The following is a 20,659-nucleotide window of genomic DNA, read 5'->3' on the forward strand; positions in this document are numbered from 1 at the left end:
ACACGGCTGTTACTCTGAAACCTGTACATACATAGATAGCCCTATTAAAATTCAGTTGGACTATTCAACTGCATAGTTATCCAGAGGCATAAGGGCTTCCAGAATCTGGACTATAGTGTAATCCAGGTATGGTGGCTTGGCCAACAGCTGCTGGTATTCAGCTACTACATTAAAAAAATGAAAGAACAGAAAAAACTATAAACAAGTGTTCCAGGAACCTTGTAATTTATTACTAGGTAATTTTGGCTAATCCATCACCTCCTTAAAAAAAACAAACAAAAAACCCAACTGCGGTTTAGCAATGACTATATGCAAATGCAGACTGATACTGTGCTTTTGTACATCAATTAAAGCCTAGAAAACTTTGGTCACACATCAAAGGCCAAGCATTAACAATAATGAGGGTATTTTATATCTGGGGCTGGGTATTACAGTCACTAAGTATTAGGAAACATTTCTGGCAATTTACTCTTCCTTTAAAAAAATTGCTGAACAATTTTCAAAACACAAAAATCAAATGGCCACCTTAAAATAACTATCTTGTCTGCTATGTTACCACCTTAAATAGGGTTGCAACTATAATCAATTAAGATGGGTTTTAGCTCTTTTTTGAACTAGCAATGAGGGTATTCTCTTGTAAAAACCTGTCAATAATCTGTTTCCTCTCTCCTGATCTCCTCCTTCCAAATACTGTTGGCTCACTTATAAATTCCATCCTTTCATCCTCTCCTCTGCTGCTTCAGACATCTCAGACTGTTTTGTATGACAGCATCTCGGCAGACTCACTAATTCTTCCCTTACTCATCAGTCAATATCCTTTACTTCATGGTCCTTTGTCAATAATGTAAATAATTTCTTTCAACTATTTATCCCTTGTACTGTACAGCCCTAAACAATGACAAATTATGTACTGATATTGGTCAACAGAGGAGCATGACAGATCAGATCACTGTGCATAATACCATGGCTGTAAATGGTCACTCAGGATAACTGCTTTTACAGTTTACACTGTGACCCCAGGTAAGATGCCAAGAGTCACCAGATGCTATCTCATCCTGTACAATACACGTGAAAAGGTTTCCAAGTTCTGACATATGCAGCTTTTGGTTCCTCTGAAGTGTGTGCCACTTGCTCTAGTGAGTAAGAGACTCATTCCCTGTCAGATCCCAGATTTCACTGATATTCTCAGACAGTCCTCTTTGACTTCACCCAGCCCTTTCTAAGGAGTAAGGTTGAGAAAACAACCTCCATGTTAGTCCTCAATTTCTCCTCACTCTACTGCCGAATTCAGGAACTGGGATCAAAATCTTGCACTCTAGCAAGAAAAATTTATATGTTTATTGCAAACCACTTTCATCTCTGATTGCTCTTCTCCTCTTCTTTAATGATTCTGTGTGAAAGTTCATGTCGTCAATTAGCTGTGAAAAGCTTTTGCAGCACATTTCACAGGATCCCCACTATCTGATAAAACTGATCGAAATGTATTTGCTTGGTTCTCACTATCCGCACAAGAGATCAACCATTTATTTTCTATGAGATTTGCTGCATCAATTTTCAAGATTTTTCTGGAACAGGTTTCACAAAATATTCAGAATCAGCATCTGCTCTCTGATCCATACAACCCCTATGCAATATTATAGACCTACAAGGGTCTATGGCCCTGATCCAAAACCTCACTTGAAGTCAATGAGGGTCTTTCCACTGACTTAGTGGGTGCTGGACAGGCTCTAACTGAGGGCAGAATCTGGTCCTTAGAAACTAACACACAAGGTGCAGAGTTCTTGCCAAAATCCAAAAGTACAAAGTACTTGCCAAAATGTTTTTTAAATCTATAGCGCTCTGATACATTTGCTTGGAACTTGCCAGACACGTTATTCATGCAAGCTTCCAATAAAGGGAACATATTGCACACAGACCCAAATCCTGTTTATATCTACAGGCAACGCAGCTGCACTGAGCACAGTAACTACCTAGCTACATCGGCCTGCTAGATGCTTTGAAGGTATGGAGGAGGGATGGAGGAGTGGTTAAAGCAGATCAAAAAGGAAGCTGACCACCAGTTCAGGTGGTCATCATGGACAGGTCTCTAAATGTGATGATACAGCACTGCATCATCTTGTCGTGATGGGATGGGCCATGCAGAAGGCATCCCTATCCTCCAAGGAAGGCCCTAGCCAGCCAAATGAAGGTTATGCATGAGTGGGTACAATGTGTGGCGCTGGGGAGACATCCCTGGTTTTCCTCAGCCTCTTTTCTACAAATGCATGTTTTATACTTAACCAGGAGGGAAGACTCTGCATTGTGTAAGCAACAAACAGGAAACGATGACTGGGAATCCTTCTCCTAGAAGATTTTGAAATACTCAATGCAATTTCCTGCAGTTTAGAAGAAGATTTTAAGATAGCTCAGAAGCCAGATCAAAATGAAGCAAAACAAAAAAAAATCCTGTACATTTATCTAGCTATTTAACAGTAACTTGCCAGAGGCAAGTTATGTTTTATTAAAGTACCAACAACTAGGAGCCAAAACCAACAAAGCGAGAATGGGTTTTCCACTCTCCTATCCCTACCCTCAGAGTTCTGTGCGATCATGTGCTCATCTCCCATCTAAAATTAGGTCTTTCCTGCTCCTCCTATAGTCATGTCCCCTGACATCTATAGCTCACATTCATGTACATTTTATTGCCATACTTTAGCACCATACTTACTATCCAATTTCAAATGTTTTGACTTACTACATCTCCCAAGATCCTGTCTGGCTCCATAAGTCACTCCTCTTTGTTCCTTTCCATCTCTCGGTTTGCCTTGTTTTCCTTAAACTCCAGTTTCCCCTTATGATTAACTTCCCTCCCATCCAAATCTTTACTCTGTCCCACTCCAATTTTCTTTCAACTCTTCCCGCCAGGCACCTGCTCTTTCCACTGCAACTTCTTCAGATTTCCCTGCCTACGGAGTTCTTATTTCATGGGAGAAGGGGATCTGTGTTCCTGCACGCCAGCGAAAGAAGGGGGTACCTTTCTCTCTTCTTTTAGCAGAGAAGGGGTCCCTGTGCTCTGCTTCACTCTTCCCTTATTTTTGCTCATGCCTGGGTCCCTTTTTACCAATTATTCTAGCTCCCAAGACAGAGCTGTGTGGCAGAACCCCTTTCTCTGTAGAGTGGCAAAGGAGTCCTGTATGAATAATAATCAGAGCAAAGTGTCAGCTCCTTTTGCCAAGGGACCTCCACACTCTTGTCAGTGCCCAGAAGACACTGTAATACCATGGTGGTCATTCTTCCGACCCAGGATTTATTAAACTCTCTTTCTAACTCAGTCATCTCTGTTCCTTAATCAGCCAAAAGGATGACTTTCAACAGCTCAAGGTTCTTGATCACTCCTGAAATTCTGCCCAAAATGGAAGCTGAAGCTTCTCCCACCACCACACCCCCAGCTCCTGCTAGTTTGGGGGTAGGAACCCAGCCCAACCCTGTATCTTACAGGGTATTAACTGCTATATGCTATAAATACTAAATACTATACTGCACCCCTGTATTCAGTTGCTCTGACACTCTTTTGCTTTAATAAGGTATACTTGCCACTAACTGTAAATAATCTCTGTCAGTCAATGGTCTACATTTCCATGTGCAATGAAGTATAGCTGTGAATATGTATTCACCTGTGTGAATTTCTAATAGGATACAGATTGGTTCCCAGACCCTGTCCCCAACAGTTGCTGCAAACCAGCCAGGAGACAGCGGCACTTCAGTCAGTGAGGCGAGTTTCCAAAAGCACAATATATAAAGTTTTTAAAAAATTAGACTCTGCCTAATCAACCGATATGCATTATTAGCCAGAGGTACTCTATATAAGGACTGGTGTGTGCTAGACTTCGCAAGACAAGTTGTATTTGGAACAAAAGGGAATTATAGTAGAAATAGAAAACGGTTAGGCAGAAATAGACCCTGACATACATTTTATACTGACCCGCCACGCCTCACCAATTCATTTTTTCCTTTTGCAGGGAACAAAACCATTAGGCCCACATATTCTACACAGTTTATAGTTTCACAGCATACAGTGTACTTATAGTGAAGGCTAAATATCAGATTGCACGAGTATAATTTCTGGAAAATATCAAATAAATTGTAATAACTATCAAAATAAGCTGCTTTATATATAGTCCATCGCAAAACCAGCCAAGTGAAGTCAAATGCCTCAGGTGAGGTTTATAATACAGATAGGTTGTCCTGGTTCAGATTCCCAAATCCAGTTTCTCTGACCAGCATTTCCCATAGCATGAAAAAAGCATTACTTAGGCAAGCCCATTGAATCAATTGGAATTCTCATTCAAAAGAGAAATGAGGCCCCCCAGTTCTGTTCTCAATTACAGTCGGGTTAATCTGGGGTTGCTCCACTGAAGTAAATGTAATTACTTCAAATTTACATGAGTGTAACTTGGCCCAAGCTTTTAGTATCTCGTTCTAACTGTACTCCCTAACTGAAAACAAGACAAACCACTGTCTGAATTGTAAGTGTGGTATTTGGAACACTGGCTGTGGCTTACATTTAAATCTGACTTATAATGGGGTGATATATTCCATGGCCTCATCATTCTATACCTCAAAAGGGGGCCCTTAAAATATTTTAGGTAACTTTGTCTGAAGTGTAGACTCTACTGTTCAGCTCTTAGGGGCTTATCCAATGCCACTGGAGTCTTGGATTGGGCCCTGAGACACAAAGGGTAAAATTCTGCTCCCAGTTTCTTCAAATTCTTCATTGTAACCTGATGTCCCCCTTGGGCTCTACCCTGGTGCTGTGTGCTTATTTCAGCTTGACTATTTCTTTCTCTAATGTTTCATGTGGTGCATTCCTCTCTTCTACCAGCCTATCAGGTACCCATACATATAGCAGCCTTAGATAGCAGCCACAGTAAGACCAGCGTTTCAACTGCATGCTTCCCGATGCTTTATGATGTGTTACCAAAACATGGCGCCGGTTCCACGGGAAGTCATTTTAACATGTTATTGTTTGACAGTCTGTACCTAATAAAGCTACCTTAAAAACAATGCCTCTCAGAACAACTAGAGTGGATAGAGTCTGCCCTGCTGCGCTTTTCACTTCTCCAGCTTTGCTAAGATACCTATTTATTTTTGGAATGCTTATTCATAAAAGTTGGGCCTTTTCAGAAGAGTGCACAGGCTTTATTCATAAATACAGAAGCACCTTAATAAAAGAAAGATGTGCTGAAGTCTTCAAAGCAGACAAGAGCACTGATGAACAAAGACATTCCCATAACATCCGAGCTTTATCTGATCAACTTCTAATAAAGCCGGCATTTGGCATAAATCTTTAAAAACATAGCAAGGGCCACTGGAGAATGCTAGGACTTGTTTATTTAATCTTATTCCTCCTCCAAAAGTACTTTAGCCTCCTAATATTCTCTAAAGTCTTCATGTACATCCAAAAGTGCATCACGTGAATGCTCTCGAGTTGATGGCTAGGGAGGGAGCAGGAAAGATCATTCTCTGGTGTTTGTGGCTGTGCTGTTTTATTTCTTTCCAGCTTCCCACTCTCCAGAGTGCTGATGTTCAGCAGCCACTGTGAACTGATTAAAGGGAGGGTTCAGGGAGGAAAAGGGACAGAAATTATAGCTCTTTTGACAAGTTTAAATCTCTGTGGGTCCGTCCACCTGTTACAGGCTTGGAAAGATAGTAGCATCTGTGTAATACAGAAGAAATTTGGTTCCTGCTCCTGAGAGCCTTCCTTTGATGACAAGGATGAAATAGCACCTGTATAGCACGTCATATCTGCACAGGGCTTTTCACTTATCCTCAGAATGCCACTGTGCGGTAAGTAAGTGCTATTATTCCCCTTTCACAGATGGGGAAACAAAGTCAATCAGAGTTACTGTAAGTGCATGTCTGGGACCAGCTTGTGGAGTCATGTCATTACCTCAAAAATAAGCTTTCATTTTAAGTTTTTAGCCATTGTGGCTGTAAAGAAAATCCTGAATATATGCCCCTGATGTAACCAATGCAGTCATGTCCGCCTGAGTCCACAGGGAGACAGAAACAATAGCTTTGAGAAGTGTAAATTCCCTGTGCATCTCAATGGGTGTTAACTCTGAGATCTATTATGTGACAGGAGGAGAGGAGTGTAGAAGGCCTGGGCCAACCTCTCAAACAGCACACTCTGGCTACTGCAGTAAATATAAGGAGGCCTCCTTGCTGCTAACCCTGCCTCTCTGGGGGTGGGGAAGGGGTGGCAGAAGGGTCCCCTTAAGGGAAGAAAGGCCCTTGTTACTGCTGCTGGAGTAAGAATGGGGCTCCATGCCACTACCCCACCTCTCTGGGAAAGAAGACACTGGCACCATCACATCAAATAGGGGGCTGGAGACCTGGGTGATTTGTGTTTTGGTGCATCTAGGTCCTTGATTGCCTTAATAGAGTCCTGAAGTTAGTGCCTTTATTGGGCCTTAGCAAAAAGCAGTGCACTCATTTTCTGATGAGGCCTCAAAGGAATGGGTGAGTACTGTCAACAGAAGATCTTAGGGAAGCAAAGATGCTGCCTTCTATCTTTTTCAGCTTGAAGGGGTGGTTCTGTAAGGTGAGGGACCCAGGTACCTGGAGAACTGGCGGGAGAATGCAAGGAAAGTTTATCTTTGTGATAGCTGTCACATGCTACTTTCCTAGTTTTAATCTTTCCCACCTTTATATTTTTGACTGCAACTGTTCCCAAGGTAAGACTATGACACTAACTCCAAATACTAGGACCCAGTCCTTCCATGCATGCTCCATTCACTTCTGTCTAACCAGGTTAGAAAGAACACCAACTGGTCCCAGCCCCGGTGCACACGCTCAAATCATAGCCTCTCTGACTATGAGGTGAAATCTGCTACAGGGCAAAGTTAACCAGGTCTCTTTGTTTCCATGGAGCCCTCCACCCCTCATGTCATCCTTGCACATACCATACTGGGGAACACCTCCTTCCCCTTGAAGTGGCTCTAGCCCCTCCCAACCCCCCTGAATTCAGCTCCAAAGAGGTAGGTAGGGGACTCCCATGCACACTCATTCCTTGAAAGTGGTGGGCATGGAAGTACTTTTTAAAACTAATGAATAGGATCTCATTAATGCAATGCAACTCTGACACACAATGCAAATACCCACCCCTGAACTCAGTGGGAGTGGGAAGCTAACAATCAAATTATATATCCCCCATGTGGTATGCAACGCCACATTGTCCCTTCCAGGCTCACTAGTGCTGGCAGGCCTAGCACAAGCTGTCCCTCCACATATCCCACAGCAAAGCAGGAAGTGAGGGTTGTATTTATGCATGAAAAGGGAATATGGGATGTGCAGGCTGACTCTACTAGCAGCCCTGCTGCTCTTGCGTGAGACTCGCTGTCCATGCATGGGACTGTGTACTAGAAGCAGTGACAGTGGCTGGCTGTGAATGTCTCTGCAGACGGTAACTTTCTTTTATTATTCCTCTCTCCTTCCTGCCTCTATCAAACCAGAAGACTTAAGAACCTGCCTCAGCACTCCCTGCTTTACCTCCCATATGCAGGTTCTATTCAAGCTCTCCTCCATTCACAAGACATCTGTCCTTTTTTTTTTTATCCCCTTTTCCCCCCCACCCCTTGATTTTCTCTTCCTCTCCAGTTCCAACTCTCCATGTTGGACAACAATTCATCTTTGAGCCAACTGAGGCACTTCAAAGAACTGGTCTTCTGAAGACCCTACCAAGTTCCCCTTCTTTTGCTGCCTCCTATTGGGCCTGCAGGTCTTGGGGTGGTCAGAAAGAGAATTTAGCAGTACTTAGAGATGGTGGTCCTCATGTAGGCAGAGCCACTAGTGAAGGTACCTTATAGCACAGATTCGCCATTACAGAGCTGGCTGAATGATTGGGGTCAACCCTTTTACTGAGAGCTGTATATAAGGGTGTAAGATTGGTAACTAGGCCTCACTGAAAAAGAAAATAAAAACCACAAGAGGAGGGAACTGGCCATAAGAATGTCCCAGAGTTTCAGGAGCCTTTAAGAAGTGAATCAGAGTGTCTCGCTTCAGTACTCAGTGAACAGGTGGCCACACAAACGCATCACTCCAATAGGTGTGCTGCAGAGGAAATATTGCAATTTCAGTTTATCACACTGGGGACCTAAAACTGTATTATAGTCCCAGGCTTGGTGTCTTTAATCAGTAAGTAAGAGCAAAATAATAAGCACAACCTATTCTTCTCGTATAAGAACACACACAGCTAGCTGGCTTTAGCCTTCTGTTTCTTTGGGGAAGTCTGGTTTGATTGCACTCCCATCTAAATTTATTACTGATATAAAACCTTCCCTCATTACTCCCTGCCCAAAACAAAAAAAGTAGGCAGCCCTCACCAATAACTGTATATATAAGGCCAAAGTACGTGCCTTTTCCCAGGTGTCTATACTTTACCTAGGGCACAAGCTTGCTCAAGCCCATACCCCCAATAATGAGCTCCAGCTGGCCCTCATTACCAGTCAGGTACTCAGTTAAGAAAAGGCACTTTTTTAACCCTCCTGTCCCTCACTGCCCAAATGAAGAAATTCAATGGGTTTTTAACTCAGGCTGCCTCAAATACACACCTTTCAGGATGCTGACTAGCTACCACAGAAGCACTGTGACAGTAACTCCTGTTGATGGGAGCCAGGTGCCTAAATACCATTGAGGAGTTGGGCCCTTAGAGGAAGTCTCAGTAGGGAGACCAGGTCAGTACACAGACTGAATTACCCTCAGGTAGGGAGATGCACATTGGTGTGGTAGCATAGCAAGCTTGCAACGTCACTCCCCTATGATCTATCTATCTTGTTTATAAATAGAGGGTTTCAGTCACCTTCATCAAAGACTCACTTTAATTTTTTCTTTTAATGAATGTTACTGAAACTTCAGAATCATATCATATATTTGAATTTATCTCCCACTCCATCACGGGTATCAAATAAAGCTAGGTTCCAGTCTACAACCAGCTGCAGTTCTGAACTCCGGCACTCCTGCTGCTGATTCCTAAGAGGATTCTGAGACCCTTTGTTTTGTGAGTTGGGCACCTGCAACAGAATTCCACATATCCCTGGCCTAAATGATGACTGCAGTGCATACTTCTCATGGCAGCTTCTCAGGGATGATGGCAGCAGAGATCCAATTTCAAGAAAGCAGCACAAACCCTTAAAGCAAATGGTAATACCCTTATGCCACTGAGCTGTACTTTACTCCACAAGCAGTCTCACTGAAGTCAATGGTACTGCCCAGAGTCTCTCCTGTGGACTTTACTGGGGTTTAACAGGTGTGATCCAAGGCAGAATGCCTAGCAGAGAAGCACTGCTACACTAGTGTCATGTGGTTCCTGTAATACCCATATGATAACCAACATACTCCTTTGGTGAGAACTCCTGGGAGCTGAGCTCATAAGTCACCATACGATATTAGCTGAAGTGCCTGGTGAACTTTCAGAGTAACCAACAAAAAACCATTTTATTAAAATATAAACAAGTCTCACCAGGACCTATGGAAGAGAGGCGAGAGCATGTAACTCTTTGTCTCTCTGTTTCTGCTTCCTCCTTTCCCTTTGATCTATGTGGCTATCCTATAGAAACCACCCGAGTACCACGAATAAAGCCTGAAATTGTAATCTTGCTTTGAAATGCTATAACTACTTTTGGTAAGGAAGAGTAAACAGGCTCTGATCCAGTTCAGCTGGAGATTAGGCCTGATAACAACAGTCCCATTTCTCACATGTAAACTAGTGATTAGATCAAGAGATGCAGAATTAGGATCCTGGATTCTGTTCCTTGCTTTTGCCACTGACTCAGTGTGTTATTTGGGGCAGGTCATGTAGGGTCAAGTTTCATAAGCACCCTCCAATGTTGCATGCCCAACTTTAGACAACTGAGGTCTAATTTGCAAAGGTGCTGAGCACATTACAGCTCCCACTGTCTTCAACTGAAGTTGCTAGCTACCTAAATTTGGGGATGCTTTTGAAAATTGGGTCTTACCTCTTTCTGTCTCATTTTGTTCCATCTGTTTAATTGGGGATAATAAATTTTGTTTACTTCAGAAAGGTGCTGTAAGACCTAATTCGTGAATTAGTATTTGTAGAGGACTTTGAGATTTTGCAATGAAAGGAGATGTAGAAGTGCAAAGTATTATTATTATTTACTAGCCTGAACTGTGAAGACACTTGAAATTAGTTTTTCAATTTAAGATTTTGAGCACATGAAGCCTGATTCTCTCCTCGCTTACATAAGTGTAAACTGGGAGTCACTCCACTGAAATCAATGGAGTCACTTGAGGGTGAACCAAAGTAAGACAGCAGAGAATCAGGCTCACGGAATGTTATCATAAGGACTTAGTACAATCATTCACAGTAATAGTCAGAGCTTTACCTGATACAGTTCTATTCGTTGTTCAGATACCCGTGCCTTTGAATTCTGCAAACGAAAAACTCTAAACTCTGCCTTCACCAAGTTGGAAGCATTTTTCTCCATCGCTGAGACGTCAAATCTTACGATTCTGTAGTAAAGGCTGTAATAGTTTGGTGGGATGGCATCTGCAAGAAGTTAGTGTAATCTTTTAAAACGATAAAATACATTGTTCTTTCACAGACCGCAACATAAGATAGCTTCAAGAAACAGTAAGGGAAATGTGTGCAGCATGATTCAGTTTCCAACGGCCAATTTACTATCATTAACAATTTAAGCAGAAAAATAAACACATGTGTTTAACTAGGGGAATAGCAGATTAATAGCGATTAACAAACCATTTCAAACTCTATTTCAGGGCATGCATTTAACCCTGTTCTTTGAAAGTAACAGTGGAAAATCCTGGATGCTTATAAATTGGAGCAAGTTCATGACAGTTGATATCTGGAGAATGACTTCAGACTTGCATAGGCTTAATTGTATTTTCCAAGAAAACAGAACTTAATGGCAAGAACTTTGCCCCGTATAGGTTTCATTTTTTCAAAGCCGACAGTAAAAATACCCAGCCCTGTACAATGTGTTTTCTGTTTTAAATATTTTGATTGTATTAAACTGCAAAAAATAATTAGAAGGGAAAGGGAATAGACAAGCATGTACAAAACAGAGAACTGCATATCCAGTGACTGACTATCAACAATACGTGATCATGTATATTAAAATGAACTCCTGCTGTGCACTGAAGAGGATCAGGCAAAAGCACAGGCACTATTTTAACTATTAACTATTTGGAAAAGCTGAACCAAAATCTTAAAAGACAGCGTTACAAAAATCATCAGTTCAAATTTCAAAAGGCTTCCGCTCCTAAAGCTTATCTGATGTTAACATGGCAAGCACTTACACCCAATGCCATGTAACATAATGGGTTCAGTGATCGTCATAAGCTGTTCTACCTAATTTTGTCCACAAGCACAAACAGCAAACCATGTATAGTGCACCACTGCACGTGCGCAGAATTTATGTCCCCCACAGATTTCTTTGCTTCCCCGCAGAAAAATGACTTTCTGACAGGGAAGCAAAGGGAAGCCACAAAAGCAGTGTTGCAGCCCTCCCAGCAGTATGTTTTGGGTGCTCAGGGCAGCGACCAGAAAGGTAGATCACTGTGGGGCAAGGGGCGGGACTGGGGAAGACCCGGCTGGTGGCTTCTATCCTGCACCAGGCTCAGCTGCTAGTCTCGGCTGGGCTGGAAAAACGGGACTTCCTCTTCCCCTGCACGGCATCTGGGGCTGAGTCAGACCCACCCCCAGATTTCTCCCCCAACTGCAGGAAGCATTGCAAACTGCCCCCCGCACCCTACTTCCTGCACCCATCACTCCACAGCTACAGGGGGAGGGATCCCTGTACAGGGAGATGCTCCCCCATCCACCCAACCCCCCTGCATCCAGACCCCCTCATACCCACACCCTCCCACTGAGCCTCACCCCCACTCATGAGCCCCACTCCCTCAGCATCTGGACCCCCCCCTTGAGCCCCTCATACACAGACACCCCTGCCAAGTTCAGTCCCCCCTACACCCAGACCCTCCCCCTGCTGGTCCCCAACCATCTTCACCTGGACCCCCTGCAGAGTTCCATTACTGCTCCACCTAGAACTTCCCCCCTCCCCGCCCCAAGCCCCTGTGCATCCAGACTCCCCACACACACTCAGATCCCCCACTGAGCTGCCTACACCCAGACTGCCTCACACAGAACCCTCTCAACCCACACCTGGATCCCCCACACTAAGCCTCTCCACACTTGGATCCTGGCTTGCTGAGCCTGCCTGCCCACACCTGGCATGGAGAGGCAGGGCCCTGGAGTGTTTCTGGGGCAGGCCCGGTCCTTGTGCTGTGTCAGGGTTGGGTGCAGCCTCACTGTTAAGTCCATGTCCCAGTGGGGAGCTGCACAGTGATCTCCCACCTCTGTGCAGCCACTAGCCTGTGCTCCCCAAAGCCATGCTGGAGCCTCCACATTTATTTGACAAAGAACATTTGCATAATTTTAAAATACTGTGTGCAGAATATTTATTTTTTTGGTGCAGAATTTTTAATTTTTTGGCACAGAAGTAGTAGTGTTGCTGAAAACGCACTGCAAGTGTGACATTCTCCACATCCTGCTGTTTGGCAAGAGGTCCTCCAATTGCAGAGTGGGTACAGTGAGCCAAATTCAGAGATGAGTCCAAGTGAAGCTAGGGGCCTCATACAACTCCCACTAAAGCTAAGGGGAAGTCTAACTTTTCTTTTACATTTTTTTAAATTGAAAACTGTATAGAAGAGAAATAAAGATGAAAAACACATAATGGTGGTGGTGGGGAAAGCATTACAAATTGACGAAGTGGGCCAAATCCTCTGTCCATGTAACTCCATGCGCTTCACCAAGGTTATGCCAGCAGAAAATTTGGGCCACCATCTTTAATACACAACATTCTCCCCACCCTTCACACAGCTCAATACACTTGTCATGCAGTGGAAGCAGTTGGCACCTGGCACATTATAGGATTGGGCCTCTGGACAGTTAAAAACCCAAGTGTGACTCTCGAGCTTTCTCAAACGTCCTGGAGAAGACTCTTGCTCAAACCCTTTTCTGTAGTATACTGACTCTCGGGCATTAATCCATTCTCATACTGATGGAATGGAGTTCTTTCTTCTGTGATGCATTATACAATTCCTAGCTGTAGCAAAGGCAACTCCAATAAGTTTGAGTCTATTTCTAAGCCACTAGTAGTAGAGGATGATTGGGACAGATCATTAATAATGGAAACCCACAGACAAAGAACATGTTGCATGTTTACAATGTCTTTAAGGTATTTTTCCACAGCTATCTGAACTTTTGAACAACCCCACAGTTCTAGATAATTTTCAAAAAGGCACCAGCCTCACTTTTATGTTTAGTACACCTGTCACTGTTCATTGCATCTATTTTATGCATTCTGGATTTGAATATGGTAAAGAACAAATACAAGGCAAGTACCAATGCAGTAAAGAGAAGGGCACCATCAGCAAAGAGTGAAATCATATATTTCTACTGTCCTTATGCCCTTTACAAGGGCAGCTCCTCTAGACATATGGCTCAAAATCTCATTAAAACCTGGAAATGGATAATCTTGAAAAGTAATTCTTAATAAGAGGAAAACTTCAGATGACAAAGAACTGATCTAGACCATAGTTTGGCTTCTCTATACACAGTAGATAACCAATTATCAGGATACGTACCAAAGCCCACATAAAAGAGGATTCCCAAAATAAAGTTCCACTCAACATGGTCAAATGCCTTTCTCACACCTAGTGCATTGACTTACCAGTCTTTCTTACTGATCCCATCAATTAAAAAATCTTCTCAAATTAGCAAATATACCAAATCCTAAAACAAACCCCAACTGATTACTATGCTGGGCAACAACCTTGCCACCCTGCTGGCTAAAATGTTTGCTATAATCTTAACATCAGAATTCAAGGAGAATTTGGTCTATAAAGCCTCACTAACAGGAAGTCCTTATCTTGAGTAATACAATGGTCGTGGGCCTAGGGTGACCCGATTTTATAGGAACAGTCCTGATATTTGGGGCTTTTTCTTATATAGGCACCTATTATCCCCCACTTCCGTCCTGATATTTCACATTTGCTCTTTGGTCACCCTTCGTGGGCCTCTCTCAAAGTACTAGGGAATTGCCTTCTTCTAAAAGCTTCCCTTTAAATATCAAACAAAATTTAGTCTCAATACTTTTGAGAAATTCTATCAGAAAGGTTTCAGAGTAGCAGCTGTGTTAGTCTGTATCTGCAAAAAGAAAAGGAGTACTTGTGGCACCTTAGAGACTAACAAATTTATTTCAGCATAAGCTTTCGTGCGCTACAGGTTCCGATGAAGTGAGCTGTAGCTCACAAAAGCTTATGCTCAAATAAATTTGTTAGTCTCTAAGATGCCACAAGTACTCCTTTTCTTTCTATCAGAAAGGTGTCTACAGCGGGGGGTATATGCCCATTTAGAGCAGAAACAGGTTTCTTGATTTCTTTTTCTGTTATAGGAAACTCCAAGATTACTACCTGTCCCTTGTTCAAATCTTGTCCTACTAGGAAAAGAAAATATTAAATAGAACCCTCAGATTTCACATCATGGGAGGAATAAAATTTTGCCTAATAATGCATAAATATATGATTGATTCTTTAGGATTAATTGTAAATTGTACTTCCTTGTCAATTATTTGAGGTATCGGCCTACAATTTTATTCCCTGTGGATAAACCAAGTTAGGAAAGGGCTACTCCTCCCATACACACAGGCAAATGCACACAAATACACAAACACACACATCCTGTTCATATGCTTTTATTTGAGGTACATAAGATTCTATTCATCCCTCTGTGTCAGAATTAAATTAAGTTCTACTGTATGTCCACATATGTCTTCCTCTATTTCTACTGAACAAGATCTAGCAAGGGTATCCTCCAGGTTGCTCAATGTTGTTTATAGAAATTATACTTCCTTCTCCCTTTTCTGTTTTTTGTTTTAGATACAGCCTATTTTTAATCCATGAATGCATTCTTGAAGGATCTGCCAGTAATTTCCTTGACACACCTCCACAATATATTTTTTCTGATCAAACAAAATCAATATTTTTATCTATTTATTTAAACATTTTTCCATTGCCAAATAAAATCTAATTCAATCTCCCTTATACAAAAGGTGTGGGGATATCAACAATTTGAAAATAACTGAGGATGGGTTACTTAACATACAAAATCTTTACAAATAACTGCAGAATTGGGGCTTCAGAAATCTATCCATCCTATTGTATCATCATTAAGTCTGTGTATTGTAGCCATCTTTAAGACAGTAGAAAGACTCGCACTGACTTTAAAAAACATTGGATTTGGCCCCAAGTGATTCTAAGATGCTGTAATTTGTACCTTCTTCTGACCCCTCCTTAGCATACAAATTGTGTCAAATTAGGCACAGTTGGACTCCCTTCAACTCCCCTTTGACTCTGGCCCAAGAATTTCAATGCATTTACACCAGGGATGAGTCTGTCCCATTTAGTTTCCAAGCACAGTTTCATTGTTAGAGAGCAGAAGCCTTAAATATTCTTTGAAAGAGCATCACAAATGAGTGGAACTAATTCAATATGTTTCCTGTTGTTAGGAAATGTAAACAACTTTTCTTTTCTCATTGGTAGAAACCATAAGGACTGACTTCACACATCCACCCACACTGGAAAGGCTGAGAGCTTCAATCTAATCCTTCCATCAAGGGCTGGTAATAAATGCTTCAAAGATTTATTTTTATTCCCTTTTGTGTTTATTAAACTTTGGAGGGTTTTCTTTGCTTTTTATTTTCCCCTCCTGCTCCTCTTCTTTCTGGTACTCTGCCCGTTCTTCATTATGACAGTTACAAAACATGGTGTCCCCTTTTTCCCCCCCTCTGTCTCTCCTTTTTATTCTTCTTAACTGAATTATATGAATGGCCATGTAGTAGGCTTTGAAGAAGCATATGCAAATATTTATAAGAGGAGTTTGATTGTTATTAAATGCAGTTGTTATGCTTTCTATGCTCTGGCAGAGATCCCTAACCCTCTGACTATTAGAACCATTTAGGCTGTTTAGATTGCAACTCACTGACAGCAATAGCCTACTTTAAAAAAAAAAAGGCAGCAGTCACTTTTGCATAACATGACATTGTTTCTTCCACCTCCTGTTTAGATTTCATTCCTGGCCCTACATATGGATTCTTGTCCAGAGCAGCCCCCCCGTCCGCCCTTTAACAACAATGGCATGTGACAACTGAAGCTGTATGTACTGGGAGGTGGAGGGAAAGGCAACTTGTAAGCTATCACTGAATATCTTTCCAGCAGGATCCTATCCTTGCTGTCAGGCGCCCTCTTCCAGTGAAAAGCCCTCCAAGGAATGAGACAGTTGTCTAACACATCTGGATTCCAAAACCTCACGGCTAATTATTCTCCTCACCCCTTGTACTCCAACATGACTGTAATTCTGTGGGAAGCAGAGTCTCCAGAATGCAATCAGTTGCCTATATACAGATGAGCCAAATCATGCCTATGGCCTTCATTCATGTTTTCAGGGTCCAACATTCAAGTATTCAGAGGCCCAAATGGACAGCTCAGATGTACACCCCATGGTAAGCTTTCCCCTCTGTGATAAAGGCTTCTGAAGACATCCATCTGCTATTCCAACACCTTGGACCTAGATGGATCATACTGTGGCTGCAATGTGGAGCTTGATGCAGATATCTACTGAGATATAATTCCCAACTTCCTGCAGTGATGCCACAAAGTCAGAAAGTCAGCTCTGCTCTGGCTCCCTACCTGGATCTGCTTTAACATCCCAATTTTTAATCTTCCAAGTTGTCAATGGGTTATTACCTGACTCCTTCAGCTACCACTTCTCTATCCACAGTCCCCTGCTAAAACTAACATCCAACAGGGACACTGATGGAGCAAAGGGTGACATTCTTGGGAGTCTACAGCAGGGAATCTTCAGCTGAGGGCTCCTGGCAATGGAATTCCCTTCCACCACAGATCAGGATACATTTATGTCTTCCCTCTTTCAGAGCATAATGCAAGACATATCTATTTGTAGCTTCTGTTATTGAGGGAGGCCCAGATTTGTAAAGGCATTTAAGTATTGCTGCACTCCACAGTGCAATCCATCACTTATTTAGGAATCTAAGTCTCATTTTCAAAAGGGATGTAGGCACTCAGGAGCCTAAATATCATTGATTGTCAATGGGATTTTGGTTCCTAAGTGCCTAAATCCCTTTTGAAAATGAGACTAAGGCTCCTATGTCAATTAGAAGTTGCAATGCCGAGTGCAGCAATGCCTAAACACCTTTTAAAATCTGTTCTGGAGGGCCAAAGCAAAATGGTAGGTAGCTTGATCTATTCCACAGAATAATCCCTAATAATAAATCCTAATCACAGTGGGCAGAGGGGAGGGAAGGGAAGTGGAGTAAAAGGTTCACAATCTCATACCCCTGGTACTTCTTTGAATTTGTGTGTTTGGTATCTACATATCATGGCAATGGACATAATATATTTGGATAGACAGTGAGACACAAAAAGAAAGTAAGCAATATTTCCTTAGCATAAGGGCAGTAAGAAAAAGAATAGGTTTGGGACCCAATTGCTGACTACTCTTCTGAAACCGTGGGAGAAGTGAGGATCGATGACAACTGAAATCAAATCAGTTGCTGTACCACAGATAGTGGCTGCTAGAATTGTCAACACAGCAGAATGGTAAAAAACCAATATGCCACCATGAAAAACATGGATTGTCAAGTCCAAATCCTTGCTATGAAAAAAAAACAAACCCCAAACCCTAGCCCGAGACGGGACTCCTACTCTAGTTACCCAAAAAGCTGGCTTTTCCCCATCAGTTATATTTACACAAACCAATACTGATGAGGTCTCTTTACTTAATTAACTTCTTTCCATATTAGCTCATGAACTTTCAAGAGTCATTATGGTCAATGCATACCCAGAAGGGAATCTATCTGTGTAATTTTCTTTTTATATTTTCATGAACTGCCTATCAGGACTCAATGTACATCACAGGCCCTGTTCAGCTGATAGCTAATAGATTATCATCTATGCTGAAATTATACAAGTATTACAGCAGGAGGAGGTGAGTTCCATCCATGCTGTGCCTATGAAGCTCCACATAGCCACGCAGCGCACAGCCAACTACAGCCATACAGTTCTAGGAGGTCATGGATGTACAAGATGATAATTATCCAACTTTGTGCTTAATGTTCCACTGTTGAACTGCTGTTCCTCTGTAAAAATCTACAATAAATAAGAAAATAATATGTTTATCTGCTTGGAAAGTTGGCCACAGTTAGAAAAAGATGTAATTTTCTAACAGAGATGACGCATAACTGTTGATAGTGGGAGGACACAATTTAAAGGTTCCCCTGCCCCCCACCCCCAATCAGGTCAAGTCACACACCCAGGCAGGCCTCCCCCTTACCCTCAGTCTCCCCTCCCGGAAAGCAGCAGCCTGTCCCTGCAGCACCCAGCTGTTGCTCCAGCCTCTCCCCGCAGGGTGCAGCTTGTAGTGCAGCTTGCCTCTGCGGTCACTTGACTGGCTCAGTTCCGCCAGTTGCCGCGCAGGGCAAGGGCCCAGCAGCACCACCTGACTGAGCAAGGCAGGCTCTGAGTCAACAGGAAATCCAAGCACGGGAGTGGGGCAGCAAGGGCCGTGGTGGAGCCCAGGTGGTTTCCTTCCAGCTGTGGCTTCCAAGACACCGCCCCCCCCACACTCCCCAGAAGGGGGCTCCTCTGCATCAGCCACCCCATGGCCCTGGTTAAATCGCCCACAGGTCCCAGTGCGAGACCCAAACAAGTACTGGGAGATCTGCCCAGCAGTGACCCTGCAGCCGGCCCGGCAGAAATGGGCGGGGGGGGGGGTCACATGACCCTGTCTCCCCTCCCCCCCCCCCATGTGTTGCCTCTGATTGTGCATGTTCTCCCTTCCACTCCCATTCCCATGAAGCTACAAATCTTTGCAGTCTCAACTTCAAACATAATTCAATCTGGAAAACAAACAAACAAGGCAGTAAATGGCTATACACCCCCACCACCTATGCAGCACTCTCACATGCTGCTCTGCAGACCCTTCAAGTTCTTTACCCAAATCTGAGCTAGCAGAGCATGACTCCGCAGCTTAATGCTGCTACTCTGTGCAATTCCACCCCATACCACCAATACAGGCTGCAAACCGGCTACTCTAGTGAACGCAATCAGTTCTGGCTCTTCCCTCTCCCGCTCTCATTTACTGTGTGCTACCAGGTGGAGAAGGGCTGCTGTGCAAGACAGCAAGAGCGAATGTATGTCCGTCTTCTGGGCTACATGGCAGTAACAGCTAGCCACTCTGCCAAAACACATCCAGTCCCTGCAGCTGAGGAGACCAGGAGAAAGGACATCAGCTACTTCACTCCCTCAAAATGTGGGGGAGGATGATGAAACTTAACACCAAAGAGTAAAGTTACAGGGACACATAGGTGCACTCCTGGTTTATCTGAAAAGATGACCTGTGTCTGGTGATGGCCGAAGGCCTCAGATATAGTTGACATTATCATCCCTTTATCAGGCACGTACAGCCTCTGCTTTCTGATAGACTGTAGTTGCAATGAAACAGTGAGTTAATTCAGGCTTGGAACCCACCCTGGTGCAAAGAGACCCACGGTTCATTTGCAAACTGTGAAACTAATGCTAACATATTTTTGACAGACATGGATTAACTTCTTCTGGTGCTTTAAGCCAAGACGAGAAAGATCAGATTTTCTGGATGCTCAGCACCCATAATTTGGGATAGATTTTCAAAGTTGCTCAGCTCTCACAGAGATACCTAAATAAGGGTCAGATTTTCCAAAGACTATAGTGACCAGTAGTTGCTACGGTGACACTTGTGTCCTGATTTTCAAAAGCACTCAGCACGTGCTATGCTCTTTTGAAAATCTGGCATGTATTCTGGTGCTGAAATGGGAACAGAATGCTCCTGAATATCTGGCCCCAATTGTGGGTGGTGAGACCTACTGAAAATCTGACCTAAATCTTCTCCAATCCCTGGCTCCCTTCTCCAAAAGGCATAAAGCAAAAAACTTTCTCCCAGTCCCTGCTAGTTGCCTAGGATAATGGTGTCAAACATGATAAACAGACCAACTACAAAAAAGTGCAAACAACTGTTGGACACAAGTGTCTGCGTGATCAGAAAGCCACACAGTGGGCTATAAAGTAACACACTGAGCATGGCCTAAATGAAAAGGCAAAAATGTTATGAAAAAACATCTGTGTATCCTCTCTTTACCTCTCTCTTTCTCTTGATATTGCCTATTATTTGCCGTTAACAAACCCAACATTAATCTGTCACTGGATGCTGTACAACATCATGGGCACCCATTCCTTCTTCCTTTCCTGCAGATGAATGAACTATTAAAAAAACAAAACCAAACGCTAAGTGCTGTCAAAGTAGAGACAGCAAGAGCTAAATAGTTTCGAGAAAGAGATACTACGCATGCCTGCTTCATTCCAGCCCACACACACTGCCACCCGCTGCAGGAGAATTTTACCAAAATAGAAAGCGATAGTGAAAGAGTCTGGATGGCTGATGGGTGAGGTGAGAGGAAAAGGCCTTTATAAAGAAGGGTGACCATATTTAATGTCAGTGGATAACAAAAGCTGGGTTTTTTCAACA

At 42.9% G+C, this 20,659-nt stretch overlaps 1 protein-coding gene across 1 annotated transcript in view; it reads right to left on the reverse strand.

The window, feature by feature from the left end:
• TGFB2 (transforming growth factor beta 2) overlaps window positions 1-20,659 on the reverse strand; it is a 70,471-nt gene that overhangs the window by 15,447 nt on the left and 34,365 nt on the right. The window contains exon 2 of the mRNA XM_074949246.1: window positions 10,386-10,549. Within this exon, the coding sequence (XP_074805347.1) occupies window positions 10,386-10,549 (164 nt within the window). The remainder of the gene's footprint in view (window positions 1-10,385; window positions 10,550-20,659) is intronic.

This window comes from Natator depressus, chromosome 3 (genome assembly GCF_965152275.1).
Source record: "Natator depressus isolate rNatDep1 chromosome 3, rNatDep2.hap1, whole genome shotgun sequence".
Lineage (NCBI taxonomy): Eukaryota > Metazoa > Chordata > Testudines > Cheloniidae > Natator > Natator depressus.